Source organism: Paroedura picta, chromosome 2 (assembly GCF_049243985.1).
Source record: "Paroedura picta isolate Pp20150507F chromosome 2, Ppicta_v3.0, whole genome shotgun sequence".
NCBI lineage: Eukaryota > Metazoa > Chordata > Lepidosauria > Squamata > Gekkonidae > Paroedura > Paroedura picta.
The window spans coordinates 110,093,559-110,109,615 of NC_135370.1; the positions used below are offsets into that span (position 1 = coordinate 110,093,559).

General features: G+C 41.5%; 1 protein-coding gene and 1 long non-coding RNA gene across 10 annotated transcripts in view; one reads left to right on the plus strand and one right to left on the minus strand.

Moving 5' to 3' along the window:
• NAV2 (neuron navigator 2) overlaps positions 1-16,057 on the minus strand; it is a 342,897-nt gene that overhangs the window by 201,653 nt on the left and 125,187 nt on the right. For 5 of the 7 annotated variants that reach the window (XM_077322039.1, XM_077322035.1, XM_077322037.1 and 2 more), the window contains 3 exons: positions 10,850-10,922; positions 5,371-5,656; positions 1,693-1,761 (listed from right to left, as the gene is read on the minus strand). In XM_077322039.1, coding sequence (XP_077178154.1) covers positions 1,693-1,761; positions 5,371-5,656; positions 10,850-10,922 — 428 coding nt within the window. The remainder of the gene's footprint in view (positions 1-1,692; positions 1,762-5,370; positions 5,657-10,849; positions 10,923-16,057) is intronic. The other 2 variants (XM_077322036.1, XM_077322038.1) reach the window with 1 other exon arrangement.
• Positions 1-16,057, plus strand: part of LOC143830117 (uncharacterized) — a 65,652-nt gene that overhangs the window by 17,109 nt on the left and 32,486 nt on the right. The gene's annotated exons all lie outside the window — the stretch shown is intronic.

A 16,057-nucleotide genomic window follows, 5' to 3' on the forward strand; every position in this document is an offset into this window, starting at 1 on the left:
AAATGAGGCAACTAGTTTTCCATAACTGGGGACACCAATTAAATGATTGGGAAATAGGTTCAGAAGAGATGAAAGGAACTGAACAATTCACAGCTAGGGGAGGTAACAATGGCCGCAAGCACAGCCACAAAAGGTGATTAGTCAGATCCATGGTCCATCAAGGGCAACTACAGCCTCTATGCCTGGTTGGCCACTGTGTGAAACATGATGCTAGACTACATGGACCACTGGCAGCATAATGGGAATTGCGGGTCATCTCTAAAATTATGATCAAGATTTGAGAGCAAGAAGGAGAAAGCAGCAGCCCAAAGGAAGAGAACTATCTGCCAAGGAGTCCTACTGTTAAACACCCAAGGGGAAAAAATGCAAGGACAAGCTCCTGGGCAGCTCTCTTTCTTTTCAACAAAGTTTTTGCAGGAATCAGCCCAAGCTGATCAGCAGTTAAGCAGCAGTTAAGCAGCTGATCAGCAGTTAAGAATCCTGTGGCCTTGTAAAATTCCCAGTAACAAGAACCTGCATTTTTATTTCCTCTTGAAGGAAATAACTGTTGGTTGTATAAGTGGCACTGGGAGTAAGGGTCCTCGCATGTCATTGGCTCCCCACTTCCTGTATGTCAGTTGTTTTTTTTAAATCAGGAGATCATTTAAGCATCTCCCATACCTGCTCTAATTAATTTCTAAAACAGAACATATATGTGCTGATTGGCAGAGGTGAACAGGCACAAACCAGCAGACATGGACATGTAAAAGATTGCAATAGTGAAATGAAGCAAAATTGAGAAAACAGCTGATAAGAGGACCTCTAAGTCATGCTGTCTTATTTCTGGTATGAAAAAGAAAAGACTACAATGACTGGGGGAGCATCTCTAAGAAAATGAATGTAAATATGTCAGAATGGTAAGAGTAACATGTATCACAAGTAAATCTGTGATGAAACCCGCAGGTATTAATAAAGATTAGAGTAGCATTTTGAAGTGCTGCAGCCAGAAGCTCATAGGGATTGGAAATCATGTCAGGCTTTGACATGGAAAAGAATGAATGGATTGGAACACACATTACTCATCCTCTTGGAGATTAGATGTTCCCCACTACCAGACACTGAGGGATCCAGAATAAAAATCACACGTATATCTGTGCTGCTGCATTCTCTCATATTACACAGTCCACGTATTGCCCTTCTTTATTATCCTAGAGGGAATGACTTGTTCTTTAGAAATTTCACTGATAAAGAACAACAAAGAAAAATCAGGAAGGACGTTAAGAGGACAGAAGGACACCCAAGCTATTTAGCTTTTATCTGATTGTTCCTTTACTTTTTTAGGTACACTGTCACATTATGTTTCGTTACCCCTGAAAATTATTCCCGTCTTCTCTCAATCCACCTCTCCCGCCTACCAATAAGTTAGTAATAAAATTATGCGGTATGAGCCCTTTGAGGACTGGGAATACAGATGCTATTATCATAAACTGCAGTGTGTGCTTGGGGATAGGCTTGGACATCGTCAGTATATGCCATATAAAATAAACAATCATAATTAAAATAATGACTAGATCTTCCCACCCTGGTTATTCTAAAGTATTTGGTTTGAAACTGACAAGTACACGCCAGTAAGGTGAACCCTAAGCCATGCAAAGCAGGGTTTCTTGCAAGGAGGGTTGTCCATGCTTGGCATTAAGAGGAAGAAGTGCTAACCTAGAAGCCTTTTTCTGACCGAGAGTGAATCGGATGATTTTGCTTTGAGATGAGTCCCTGGGTGATGCACTGTACAAGAAGAAAGAAAAAAAGTGGAAGATGTGAGTGAGCAAGGAAGAACCATTCACACATACACACGCACACTGATGAAGGTCTTTGAAAACGGATTCATCCAGATAGCGGAGAAGAGAAAAAGAATTCCCACTTGACCCAACAACCATCTTTCAGAATTGCAACCTTTTAAAAAAATTTCATCATCTCAGTCACAGCAATAGACCCATGACTCAGCAAATATACTTCTGGTTCACTTTGCAAGAAGGAGGTATCTCTTACTGCACAGTTCAATGCTCATAAAGAACTTTGTATGTCAAAGCATGCTTATTCTTAGCCTGATTCTCATGCACATTGTTGAAGTGGTAAAATTTCTACAGGATGGCACGACCGGTATCTATCATGCCAATGGCAATGTTAGATTTTAGTGATATAGTTTTCAAGTACTCTTTCAGTTGACTTTTTTCCTTCGGTTAAATACCAGATCTTACCACACGAGGGTGCATAATAATGAAAGCTTTGGCAAGCAAGTATGATAGCATTTGGGGTGGGTGGGTGGAGCAATGAAGATCTATATTCAATCTTAGCCAAAAGGCCGAGAAGCAATGAAGACTCATATGGTAAATTTGTATTTCAGTAAATATGATTCGCACATTTGAAATGTATACATAAAATTTTTATAGTTGTCAGATTTCAGTTTTGAGACAGAAGACACAGGATCCAATCCTGTCAAAATACATTTGTCCAACAATTTGCAGTCAATAACTATTCTTAAAACATGTTTGTGTTTTTTAAACGAATAAATAGTTATTGGTTCAACTTCAATTCATCATATTTTCAAAATGCAATTTATGAACAATATATGAGGCAATCAAAGTATTTTACTGATGGTCAGCTAAAATATGTGTATCTCAGGCCAAGATCTGAAACCCACGTTCAAATCCCCACTCTCCTATGGAAGTTTACTTTGTGACCTTGGGTCAGTCACACACTCAAAGCTTCACCTATCTCTCAGTGTTGCTGTGAGGATAAAATGGAGAAGAGGATGTTGTAAGCAACTCTGGTCTCGACTGGGGAGAAAAGTGGAGTATAAATGAAGTTAAAAAAATCATTCAAAAATATAATTTAAACAGCTGCCCCAAAATTTAAAGCTGTATCCTGAGTAGAAAATTGAAAACAAAATTCTATGTTTATTTATTTGGAACATATATGCCATCTTTTCACCCAACTTAGGGCGGCATCTGTCTATATATACACATACACACTATTATTATTATTATTATTATTATTATTATTATTATTATTATTATTATTATTATTATTATTATTATTATTATTATTATTATTTTAAATTTATTTCCCACCTCTCCCAACAGACACACAGACACACAAACAGGGAGAAGGGCCATGAGAGTTAGTAAGAAAATACCAAACCAAATAAATCTTCACAGATGATGGAGACAGATGAATCTCTCTGAGGAATTTCAAAATTTTGGCGCCATGGCCAAGATGGCCCTTTTCTCACGTTGCCATGTTTCCAGATTTAGGTGGTTGGGGAATCCAAGTCTGAAGCTGGCTGGAGTGGCCAGGCAGATTCGTATGGAAGTAGACAGTCCTTAAGGTATGCTAGCCTAAGCTGCATAGGGGTTTAACGCATCTTGAATTGGGCCTGATAGCAAATTGGAAGCCAGTGTAGGTGGAACAAGAATGGAGTGATATAGCCAATATGATCCACAACAGGCAGCATTCTGGCTACAGCATTCCGTACCAACTATGGCTTCCAGATACACTTCAAGTGACACCCCTTTGAATCTAAATACTCTTTGCCTATATTCAGTTTTGCAGTGCTCTTTTAAATTTGTTCAAATAAGTGTACCACACCCTGAACATTTTATGTCTCACAAGTCACACTATTCAGCCAAAAGAGAGATGTGATGAAGGCTGAACTTCTATCAGTTCAAACAGTAACTGGTTCATCAGCTGCAAGCAGCATCTATGAATGTTCAAGTCTTCTACATCTGTTCACAGTTTTAGCACATAATCATCTTAGCACTAACACTTGGGAATTGTAGGCCCTGGTATAAGGTGGCATATTGCCCAAGCTACTGTGTAACACACTGATCTGTTTAATTTAAAAGTTAACATTTACATTATGCATACCCAGACATGAAGTATACACACAATATCTTCTATCTTGGAAATTCCTGGCTAAATTTATGAGCTGAATTCAGGGCCAAGGTACTGTCTATATATTACCTTCCTATTTCCAGCTGTCAGTGAACATGCACTGTTTTGTTGTTGTTGCTTAGTGAACTAAGAAATGCAGACTGCAAAGGTGTAAAATTGAAACATATTACAAGAAAGTAATTTTCGGGTGCAAAGGAGCTCTTGAAATACAGCAGTTTTATGAGCTGGGTAAATTCATATATCAAGCTAGGGTTGCCAGCAGGAGATTAGGGGAAACAGGAAGGGATGGATACTAGACCAGTGGCCATTTTTTAAAAAAATTCTCCTGTTGTCACTCTGAGGCAAAAGGAAACAGTAGCGGGGAATCCTCCCTCCAGGGCAGTAGAGAGGATGGCAGCCATTTAGTTTAGTTTAGTGGCATCTCTAGATATAGGGGACATGCCCTATGTCTTCTTCTGAAGGCAGAATGCCAGGAGAAGCTTAATGATGGAAAAGGGACTGCATACCGGCAGAAAGCTCCTCTTTTAGAGCATGCTGTAACCCTGGGGGCTTGGTTACTGATTTAGATATTACTTGCTTTTCTTCCCAATGAGGATCTAAACCTTCCTCCATTCTATCCTCATGAGAACAACTATGTGAACTAGGTTAGACTGAGAGGCAGTTCCATGCCTGAGGTCAACCACCCAGTAAGCTTCCATGGCAGAGTAGGGATTGAAACCTGGGTCTCTTTGATCCTGTTCTGACATTAACTAACACCAGATAAGGAAAAGAAGGAGAAAGAAAACTCAACCCGTATAAGCAGGTCCAATAAAGGAAAAGATTGAAAGGAATAGATAATGAACCAATGAATGAAGAGATGAATTTAATATATCCCCTAGAAATACCATTCACATATAATAATTGTACAACTGACCACCAAATGTATTTTGACAAGGTTACCCTTATTAGTGAAAAATTTATTTTTAGAAGTATGTGCACAATCATATAAAATGGGAAAAACCATTATAAGATTGGTACCTGATTTCATGGAATTTAATATCAGTGGGTGAACTCATTCCAAAGACTTTAATTTCTAAGAGTCAATGGAACTCATGGTCAGCTAGAGTTGCCAGCTTCCAGGTGATGCTTGGAGATGACCAGGAATTACGTCTCCTGCTGACAGAAATCAGTTTGCTGGGAGGAAATAGCTGCTTTGGAGGGTGAACTTTATGGCATTATACCTTGCTGAAGTCCCTCCCCACCCCAATTCCTGCCGTCTCCAGGTTCTAATCTACAATCTCCAAGAACTTTTCAACCAGGAGTTGGTAACCCTAGGTCAGACACTGAGGTTTTATTTTTCTTCTTAGCTATACACACATATTTCCAGGTACAAGAGTGTACATGCCAATTACTATTTGGGTAGTCTGTGAATCTGCTGACATTAAGAACATAGTAACCCACCTGGACTGCATTTCTGGTTGTGCTTTCAAGTGAAGAGGAGGGGTTTGCTGGGCTTGTTGGCACTGCGTCTGGGGTGAATCCAGAACCTGATGGAGTAGTTGCAGTTGCTGCTCCTGCAGTCCGACGTGGCACTGGGTCAGAGGACCTACTTTTTGGGGTGATGTGGGTGGCTGCTGGGACGGGTTTTGCTGGGATTGCTGCTTGGGGGGCTGCTGCTGCTGCTGTTTGTATCGTGACAGACTGAAGAAAAGGCCTAAGATGGCCTTTAAATTCCCATTTCTGATTTCTGCAAAGCAATTTTTAAAAAAGCATTTATATCAGCAGCTAATTCATTTCAGCCTGAGTAGAAATACTTAACTCTCTTTGTAGTTCCCTTGAGCTTTACATACCTTTAGGTTACCACAAACTTTAAACATAGGTAATTAATAAGGAATACTTTGGAATTTGAGAAGAAATTTGGTATTAGAACATTTATATGCAGAATACAAAAATCCAAGTAATTTCAACCACATGTCTCCTAAATGTGGGGCCTAGAGATCTCACAGAAATACAACTGATCTCCAGACAACTTAGATCATTTCCCCTGGAGAAAATGACTGCTTTGGAGGGTGAATTGATCTCTACAACATTATACCTTGCCAAAATCCCACTCTCCTCAATGTCTACTTGCCCTATGACTCCACCCCCAAATTTCCCAACCCATAGTTGGCAACCCAAGGTGTTTTCATCACTGTACAATAGATTACTATGCAGCTTCATTTCAGCATCACAGGAAATACTTCACCATTCCACAGAAGGACAATGAAAAATAAGAATGAGGAAGGAAATGCATAGGGAAACGTTGGGGTTTATATCCCACTTTTCACTACCCCAAAGAATCTTAAAATGGCTTTGCCTTCCCTTACTTTCCACAGACACCCTGTGAGGTAGGTGGAGCTGAGAAAGCTCAGATAGGGCTGTTCTGTGAGAAAAGAAAAGACCTGACCCAAGGTCACCTAGCTGCATGTGGAGGAATGGGGAATTAAACCCAGCTCACCAGATTAGATGTTGCCAGTCTTAACTACACCAGACCAGAGCAGCCTAACAATTGGGAAATTTCTCCTTACCCAAATCTCCTCCCTCTAGGGTACAATAACCTCTTAGGGTACCAAGCAGACCAATTCCAAATCCTTCTCTCCTTTCATTCCCTACTCCCCTTACCAGACAGTCCACCTTTACTTATTCTCATCCATAACTTTAGATGGTTTGATTGGTTTATTCCTACCTAGACCTTTAACAACAGTTTTGGAGGTACTAATTAGGAATGAAGGTTCTTCCACCTCTCCTGATTAACATTTTGCTCCTAAACAATTAATATGCAAAGGAAGCACCACCATCCCATAGCACATAGGATCTACTTAGGTCTGGGGATTCAACTATGGTGGCACACAAACACAACTCCTTATTTCCACTCATAGCTATGCTATAGGATGCAAGTAGTAAACTTCAGCTGAATAACCATTAGAATTTGCCAAGATTCTCCAAAGTTTCTGCCTCTTTTAAGGGATTCTCTCCCTTCTAGTGGTCTATTCACTACCTCATATTTTCTGTATCTCTGGCATTGCCCTAAGATACACAGAAAACTCCTTCATTCTTGTCAGAAGCCCTATTTGGGAATCTAACAATCTAATCCTAAGGACACTTTCCTGGGAATGAGTAGGATTCTGAGTAGATCTGGTTAGGACAGTAATGTAAATGATTGGCATAGTTCACATTTTAGTAGCAAAAGGACTGCATTTGAGCAAAAACCTTGCATTTGAGAGGAGGCTCTTAATTTTATTTCATTTTTCTGTTTCATATATGACATTTGTTTTCCATTATGTATGTTAGTGTACAGTACATCCAAATATTAATGCTACTTGAGTTCTACTTGCTGCTTGGTACATTTGATCTACATAAAGAAAATATAAATAGAACTAATACTCCAAAACATTTAGATGTATCTCAGTCAAGGGTATGGCAAAGCCTCACTGGATTTTACAGGGTGCTGGAGGTAGCTCTTCAAAAGCAAGCCATAAACTCTGTTTCAAATAAGCCCTGCAAATGCAATTCTTTCTCTCTTATCTCCGGAGATGGACTGAGGTAATTCACCTGGCACCTTGCCACTGGACTTTGTACACAGAGGGTACATCAATAGCTCTGAGTTTAGCCAACTTACACAGTCTGAATTACTTCCTGTTACCACTCCCTTCTGTGTTTCTGTTCAAATATGAATGTATACTGAGTTTCAACAGAGTGAGAGTATAACCTAATCATTTTCATTTTGGCCACAAAACAGGTATTTGTTAAAAAGCTAGGAGAAAACTGCCAGATTGTTAGCAGTCAAACACCTCTTGTCATTGAGGGGCAGTTTATAGATAGAAAGCCATAAACACTTTTCCTCTAATATGATTCCAAATATCACAAGCAACATACTGCATGGCCTAAAATTACACTAAAAGAGATGTCTGGAATATGTAGTTTAGAAGTGTGGGAAAGAGCAGATGACCCACTAATGCAGGGTTTTTCAACTGTGGTACTGGAGTGCAGCAGTGTACCGCAAGAGTCCCTCGTTCTTGCCACAGTATGAGACTTACTAAGATGGCAGCCATTGATGTCACAAACCATGTACAGAGCTGGCAGCCACTGCCACAGCAGCACTGATACCCGCCAATGCCAGCCTTGGCTCGACTTCCCCGCCCTGCAAGTCCTTCAGCACTAGACTGTGCTGGGCAGGCCAGACTGCATATGGAGCCAGCAACCACAGCAGCAGCAACACCTCAGTTTGCCCCACCCCCAGCATGTCCCAATCCTTCATCACAGAGAGGTGAGGAAATTTTAGGAAAATTGGATCATTTGTGCTTTTTAATTTTATTTTATTGCTATATCCTTTGCAGCCAAAGTGTGGTGGGGCGAGGAGATTGGAGGGGAGGGGCTGCTTTTGTTTGTTTGTTTGTTTTTGCTTTTATTAGCATTTTAATTTCCAAAGAAATTGCAGCCACAGTATGTTGGGGTGAGGAGATAGGGGACTGTCTTTTATTTTCCAGGATAGGGAGAGTTTCTTTGTTCAGTGTAGAAACTTCCACACTGAGTTTTCTGGTTTCTAGGTTGCCTTGATTCATTTTAGCTCCATTTTCATTTTTTAATCTACTAGTTTTGCTTAAAGTACAAATAACTTAATTTTCAAATGGGAACAAAAGGAAGTCAAGAAGCTTGGCATTAAGTTAGGAAAAGCAGGAGTTGTGATAAATAAATGAATTACTTGTGTGGATGAATGGGCTACCACAAATCAAATATTTCCAGACCTCATATTAAGTGCAAAACCAGTGCATGGGCTGCAATGACACCTGCATACTGCGGAGTCTTCCTCTATCAAAATAAGACTCCTTCACTCAAAAATAAGAGTACTTCCATCTGAAGAAGACTTTACATTTGGCAGAACAGAATAGCTTGATCCAATCTATGTTATTCAGTGGTGTTTGTTACACATTCAGCTGTAGGTTGTAACTTGATTAGTCAATCCAAGTGACATAATAGTGAGACTTTAATTAGAAGCATTTGCTCAGCTTTAAAAGGGCGATCCCTCATCTACAGAAAAACATCTAAGCATATTTGTTTTCAGACTTTGAAAATCAGAGAATCAGTGACATATATATGCTCACTGCCAGTTAAGAGCTCTCAATTCAGGCATAAATATAATCAGCGTAAGAGCAGATGACTGCTAGGAACACAGCACAATTATCCCATTGGAGTAAGAAACCAGTATACTTAGAGCCAAGGGATTCCATTTGCTGGCAACTAGCATTTTACTACTAAAAAAGAAAATCCTTCCTGTGTCATCTGAGAATGCTTTGCTGACTTGTTGATCTTCCATGAAAGCATTCTGGCAGCTGTCATGTACAACATTCATTATGTTACTCAAGCAGCAGTATGAACTCAGAAAAAATGAAAACATCAAGGTAACCAAGTTACCTCAACTACAAGTAAAACTGCAATGTGCAGATAACCAAGCTCACAAACCATCCTACAAACTAAGTCAAGAAAACCATCTCACCTGTCCTTGTACATCCAACTGCTAACTCTCAGAATGAGGGAGAGGCAAGTGGAAATTTGAGCAATAGATTTAACTGTCATGTATTGACAGAGTTTGTACCTGTTTACTCTTGCAAACACACAAGTGAAAGTACATGAAACTTGGAACTAAGGCTGGCACGCAAATACGTTCCAGTATCAATCAAATCAAGAATATCCCATGTGTACAACTCCTCTGACGAAAATACAAACTTCCGTATTGGCTTCACAATATTTGGTACAGATCCAAGTGTCCAACCCAACTGTGCCTCAGAAAATTCATAGACTTTGGAGCTGAGCCACAGCACTTTGCAGAGAAAATTACATGCAGAGTTTATTATGCCACAAAGCATCATATACATACAGGCATTACTCAAAATACAAGGGGAAAGAAAAGGGGTCCCTGGTCTACTTTTTTGCTCCCCCCTGAAGTATTTTAAACAGAGCCTTTGGAACAAATCTGAGTGAAGTAACTGGACAGAAAAATTAAACTTTCTGCAACTCATAGTCCGATTATTATTGAACGAGAGGCCACAATGGTGTAAAGAGCTGGGGAAACAGTTCCTTGAAGGAAAAGAAAACAGCATGAAGGAAAAGAAAAAGCAGGCAACAACTGTTCTACTAGACACTCCCATTAAAGGCAAAATGCAGTGTTACATTTTCCAATGAGTGGGGTTGGAGTTTGCCTAACCACCTGACTCTCATTCCATTCAGTCTGATAGCAGCTGCTGAGAACTATTTTTTCAAGTGCTACAAAGGCCTGGTTCAATTTGAGATTGGCAGTCTGGGGAACAGGGGCTTCAGCTTTCACCTGTGTTGTTTTCTCATCCTGAAACAGCCCCAGGGTACGATATTTGCTGTGGTTTGCACATGGAGCACCACAATGGGAAAATTACCCTTCTAGGGCCATTTTGTCTTCATAAAGAGATACAGGAAGGCTGAAGCCCCTCTTTCTCACATTGCACTCCCAACTGAATCAGGCCCCTATAGCGAATGAAAAATTAGTTCTCAGCAGCTGTCATATGACTGAGTGGAATGAGAAATGGGTTCTGGAACTCCCAACCCAACTTCTTAGAAAATGTATCATCTAGTTTGACCCTACCAATTTGCCCAGGGAACAACAAAGGAAAGAAAGAAAAAAATCATGGGATAAAACATTCTGTAAGTCTCATAGCTGTTTCCTAGAATGGAGTAGCATTTTTTTCTTGCCCAGAATCCAAAGGGGCAAGTTCTCAAAAGCACTGAGCATCCTATTTATCACTCTCTCATCTTGCTCCATTAATTTTACTGCTCATCAAATTACCACCAGACAAACTAATTTCCATGCAAAAACACTGCAAATGTAAAATCTTCCACTGCAAAATAAAACCTGTGATGAAAGCAGACTCACCTTCTGCCGACAATCCCTGTATGTTTATTCCTTTGGCAGCCAAAAAACTCAGGCATGCATCTATATTTTCAATCTAAGAAAGAAAGGAAAAGGAGAAATGAAAATAAATGCATTGCAATACTATTTTGACCATTCTTCTGGCCACACAACATTATCTGGTTCATATTGAAAGATTCATTATAGCAGTGTTCCGCAACCTTCTTGAAGCTGCGGACCGGCGGCGGCGGGGAGGGCGATCGCCCGGCCGCGCATGCATGTTTGCGGCCGCGCATGGCGCAAATGCACATGCGCGGCCCTGCTTCCCTTTCCCCCCCACAAAAAAAAGCTTGCCGGGCCGCAAGCTAATCGGCCGCTTTTGCTGTCCATGGAAGACCAAGGTCTTTCAGGAAGCCCAAAGCAACCAGCATGTCCTCCACAGTGGAGAACAAAGAGGAGATCAGGAAGAAAGAACATACAGAATCCAAACCAAAACAGAGACCATTATTTATCAAGGAAAGATAATAGAAAAAAGAAGTGCCTGATTAAATATGGTCAATTAGTCACGTTTACCCAGTGCTTTATGTAAAAGTGTCTGTGCTCTTGATAGGGTTTAGCTGATCTATATCATGACAGTGATTTTCAGGTGATTTTGCTGAAACACATAGGAAGCAACTTCACAAAATGGATTACCACTCTACTATGCCAGTATATTGTAAAAATGAGCCCAATTATAACTTTTTTCCTATGCTAAAAATAAACATCGGATACTGCATATGCTTGATGGGGGAAAGTCCATTTACTCAACAAAAAGACAGCTGCCAGAAATTTCCAGCCAAAGAGAGAGTATACTTCAAGAAATGAAACTAGATGCCTCAGCTGGAATCTGGAAAATGTTTACTCACAAAATTCTCAAGATGTTATAAATAGCAGCAGATTGTCTACTGTTACAAACATCGGTCTCCTATCTATCCAATGGAAGTGAATAGGAACATGTAGAATTTCAACTGAACATCTATTATTGTTTCATTACAATCACTAGTTAAAGGAAGGTTTATCTGTGTTCACATTCCCCCACTGAAGCAATGGATGGACCAAAAATTGTTCGCTGAGCTGAATACTGGACTGGCTCAAACTAAGCCACCCTAGCAATCTCTAAGGTAAGGTGTAGAGGAAATAGCACCAATCCTCCATCCAGACCAGGTTATACAAGTTAGATATGTATGTATCCTGCCTTTGATGGATACTGAGCGAGCAACAGTGACATGTTTCATGTGTACTTTGTCTGACGCTATTCATACAAGGTTCAGTGCATCACACAGAGAACAGCCTGATTTGCATTCTTAGCCTTCTTCCATGTTGGCACTTCCTGAAGTTTTGGCATCCCAAGTCACCACTTGGGTCATTTGTCAGTGAACCTGCTTTGGCTAGAAAAGTCATAGATCCATTATGCACGGCAGCCACTACGTCGGGCGGGTGCCATGCCATTGTGGTGGAGCAAGTTGCCTGCCATTCTCCGTGTACACACAGAGGTGGGGCGTATGGGGCTGCCCTGGTGTAGCGTGCGCAAACGCGCTGTGAGCCGGGGCCAGAAAGCCCAGGAGGCTACCAGGCAGGGTAAGTGGCAGCAGGTGGGAGGGAGGTGGGGAGGGGCCAGGGGAAAGTGGGGGGCCGGACCCCCTCCACACACTATGGCGGGGGCAGCGGCACACCCCTGCCGGCTCCGCGGAGCCTGAAGGGGTTTGCGGTGTCCCTACAGGGACACCGTAGGTTGGGACTGGGTGGGCCGAAAGGCCCGGCACTGGCAATTATGCACAGCGCCAGCCTGCCCCAACCCCTGCAGGCACCTGCAATATTCAAGAAACCATGGAAGTTCCCGCGTTTCCATAATGCGGGCCTTCCATGGCCCTTCCATGGGCCAGGCCATGACTGCGCTGGCAGCGAGGGCTTGAAGAATCAGGAATTTCCCCCGATGCCCTGACGCTGCCAGCATGGGCATTCTGGCCCAGGCATAATGGGTCATGGTTAGGTAAGGGTTTTAAAATAATCTTTATCTGAAAGCCTTCTTTATTACTTTCCTTCTATGGAAAAGCACGTCCATTCTCTGTTCAATTACTAAGGCCAAGTATTCTGTCAGAATATGACTTTTGAACAATGAAAATGCCAATCCCTCTTCACAAAAGCTCTGCATGTGACTCAAAGGCAACTAATACATTATACAGATTGAGAACAATTGAACAATGCTGCAGGTTTGAGGGGGGGGGTTGTTCCCTCATATAGAATGTCCCCATCATGTAATAAATTAGCACGTCAGAGAGGTTTAGCACTGCCCTCTCCCTGAAGTGATGGCAAAAACATTCTCTTACACATAGCCAGAATTCTTCTGCTGACAGCAATCACAGCTGACAGCAATCACAGCTGAGAAAGAGCTTGACTAGAGTTTGAATAGCCCTTTTTCAGATACCAGCCATGACTATATCAACAAACATTATAAGGATGCTAATGAAAGACAAGGGGGAACTGAATGCTCAGGAAGTTATAGATGTCTTTAAAATGGGCAGATCCAAAAGGATCAATCCAGGGGACAGAGGTACAAGCATATCTCCCAGCTGTGGCTCAATGAAGGGATGATATGGGTTTTCCTTACAGAATCCATACAGTTGAGAAGTACTCCTGCTCCTTTCAAAAATCCAAAATGTGGCCTAGTGAGTTTATATTCTACCCCCCCCCCCTCCACCCACACAGTAAGGACTGCAGAACAGGGTTCTTCCACGTCTGAAGTGGCCGTTCCTGCGCTGGCTGCTTCGGGTGGGAACGGCTGCTTCGGACGCTGAAGCACCCAACCCTACTGCAGAACCCACTGCTATGGATCCCAATACATATATAATAATTACTAGTTTATTATTTATTTATTCGGCTCATAGACCATTCTTTCACTAGTTATCTTTTTATCTGATCAGTAGGAAACAAATTATTAGAGTAGCCCTGAGAAACCTCAGTCATGTTTGACCATCCAAATAGGACAGCTGAAACGGCATAGTGGCCATAGAATGCTGTAAACTGGGGCTGAAAAGGTCAGAGAGAAAAAACAAAGAGTGAAGGAATTGTGCCAGTTCTAGACTATATGTATGGAACAATCTAATGTCAGACAGAAAGAAAGAAAACTGTGAAGAAAGAAGGATTCAGTTTTTCCATCCCCTTTAGTCAACTGAGTGGTGCTGTCAGTACCCTCTATTCAGTACAGATTCTGTGGCTTTAATCTTGCCCACTGTGATCTTAATCACACCCCACTGTGATCTTGGCATTACAAACAATTTTAAAATTATGAGTAAAATTCAGCTGATATTAGAAGGGTAGTTACTGGGGCTGTGCATGGCGGCATCTGAAGCGGCCATTCCTGGCTGGAGCAGCCAGCACCACGCCGCAGTGGGGAGGGCAGGCTTGGGCACTGATGCATCCACCCGCATACTGGCGCCCATGCCTCTCCTCCCTTCCCCCCCGTGGTGCTGGCTGTTCCAGGGAGGAACGGCCGCTTCAGACGCCGCCGCGTACAACTCTAGTAGTTACTTTAAGTGGTAGATTTTGGGGAGGTGGCAATCTCTCATCCTGTTCACTTTCTCCTGTCATTTCCACTTAGAAGGGTTGATCTTCTTTGCCTTCTTGTTCTCCAGCCCCATTTAAAAAGTACATCAAGCCACATATCCTCCTTAGTGGGGATGACCAAACTGTGGCTCTCCAGATGTCCATGGACTTCAGTTATCACAGAATCATAGAGTTGGAAGGAGCCATACAGGCCATCTAGTCCAACCCCCTGCTCAACACAGGATCAGCCCAAAGCACCCTAAAGCATCCAAGAAAAGTGTGTATCCAACCTTTGCTTGAAGACTGCCAGTGAGGGGGAGTTCACCACCTCCTTAGGCAGCCTATTCCACTGCTGAACTACTCTGACTCTGAAATTTTTTTCCCTGATATCTAGCCTATATCGTTGTACTTGTAATTATCATGAGCCACTGCCAGCATGGACATCTGGAGAGCCACAGTTTGGCCACCCCTGCTCTATAGAATTCCCTTTTTTGCAAGAATTCAGCCATCACTAACTCTAGCAACAGTGCTTGCTCATGCAACCAACAGAATGGCAAAGCTCAGAATTCCACAAACATCTGGGATTTCCCACTGACTTTAAAGAGGGCTGGGGAGTAAGAGGTAACTGCTCTGTGGTGGGGGGTGTAGCAAGGGCAAGGATATGGCTGGGAAGGTACATAAATGTGCACAAGATAGAAGCAGAAGCAGCTTTGGGTAGAAAAAGTATCTTGAGCTGCCACTGTATATTAGGACAAACTAAGTATTTCTTAACTTTCAGTTAATACAACACACTGAAGTTCAATTACTGAGAGTTTTAGTGGTCTTTCAACTGTGTAAGTTCCATAAGTATCTGTTCAATTCTAGTTTTGTATCTCTTTTAATTAAGATTCTATCAGATTAGGTACTGATTTCTCCAAGATTTTATTTTGGTTCATAACATCTGAGTGGAGCCCCAAAATATTTTACAAATCACAAAAGGCGGGGACATCCACAAATGTTTGCTCTGTAACTTAGAGACAGGAAAAATACCCTATGTTGTGGCAGTTGTCATGGTATCATTTTCCTAGGAATACCTCACATGACAACTTCATGTAAATTATCTACAGAACAGGAAGGGAGAAAACACCCAACTGCTGCCTAAAGCAAACCCACATCATTTCATACAAAGAAATTTAAAAATAGAACAGCAGCAGTGCTAAGGCATAGGTCCCTAAATTATTTATTCTGTTTTATACTATTATTTTGAGATGCCTGTCCCCATTTTATCCAATGTTCAAAGTGACTTACATGTCAAACTGCTACAATGAAAATATAATAAAACTAATAATAATTAAATAATCTATTTTAAAAAACAGAACCTTAACTGTTAAAAATAGAACCTGAAATAATCTATTAGCTGCAGATCTAATTGTAAAATGTAGCCCAGGAGAGTCTCAGTCCATCCATAAACAAATCAAGCAATCATGAGTCAACCAAAAAAACTACTCAAAAGGATACCCCGGGGTCCCAGGGAAAACAAGGGGTTTCATGTGGTCCAGCCCTCCCCCTCCCCTCATGCCAGTCACAGAGCTAGATGATCCAGTAATTTATGACTACCATGGCCCCAGGTCCCAACTCAACTTCCCTCTTGTCATGACACCCCAAGTAGTG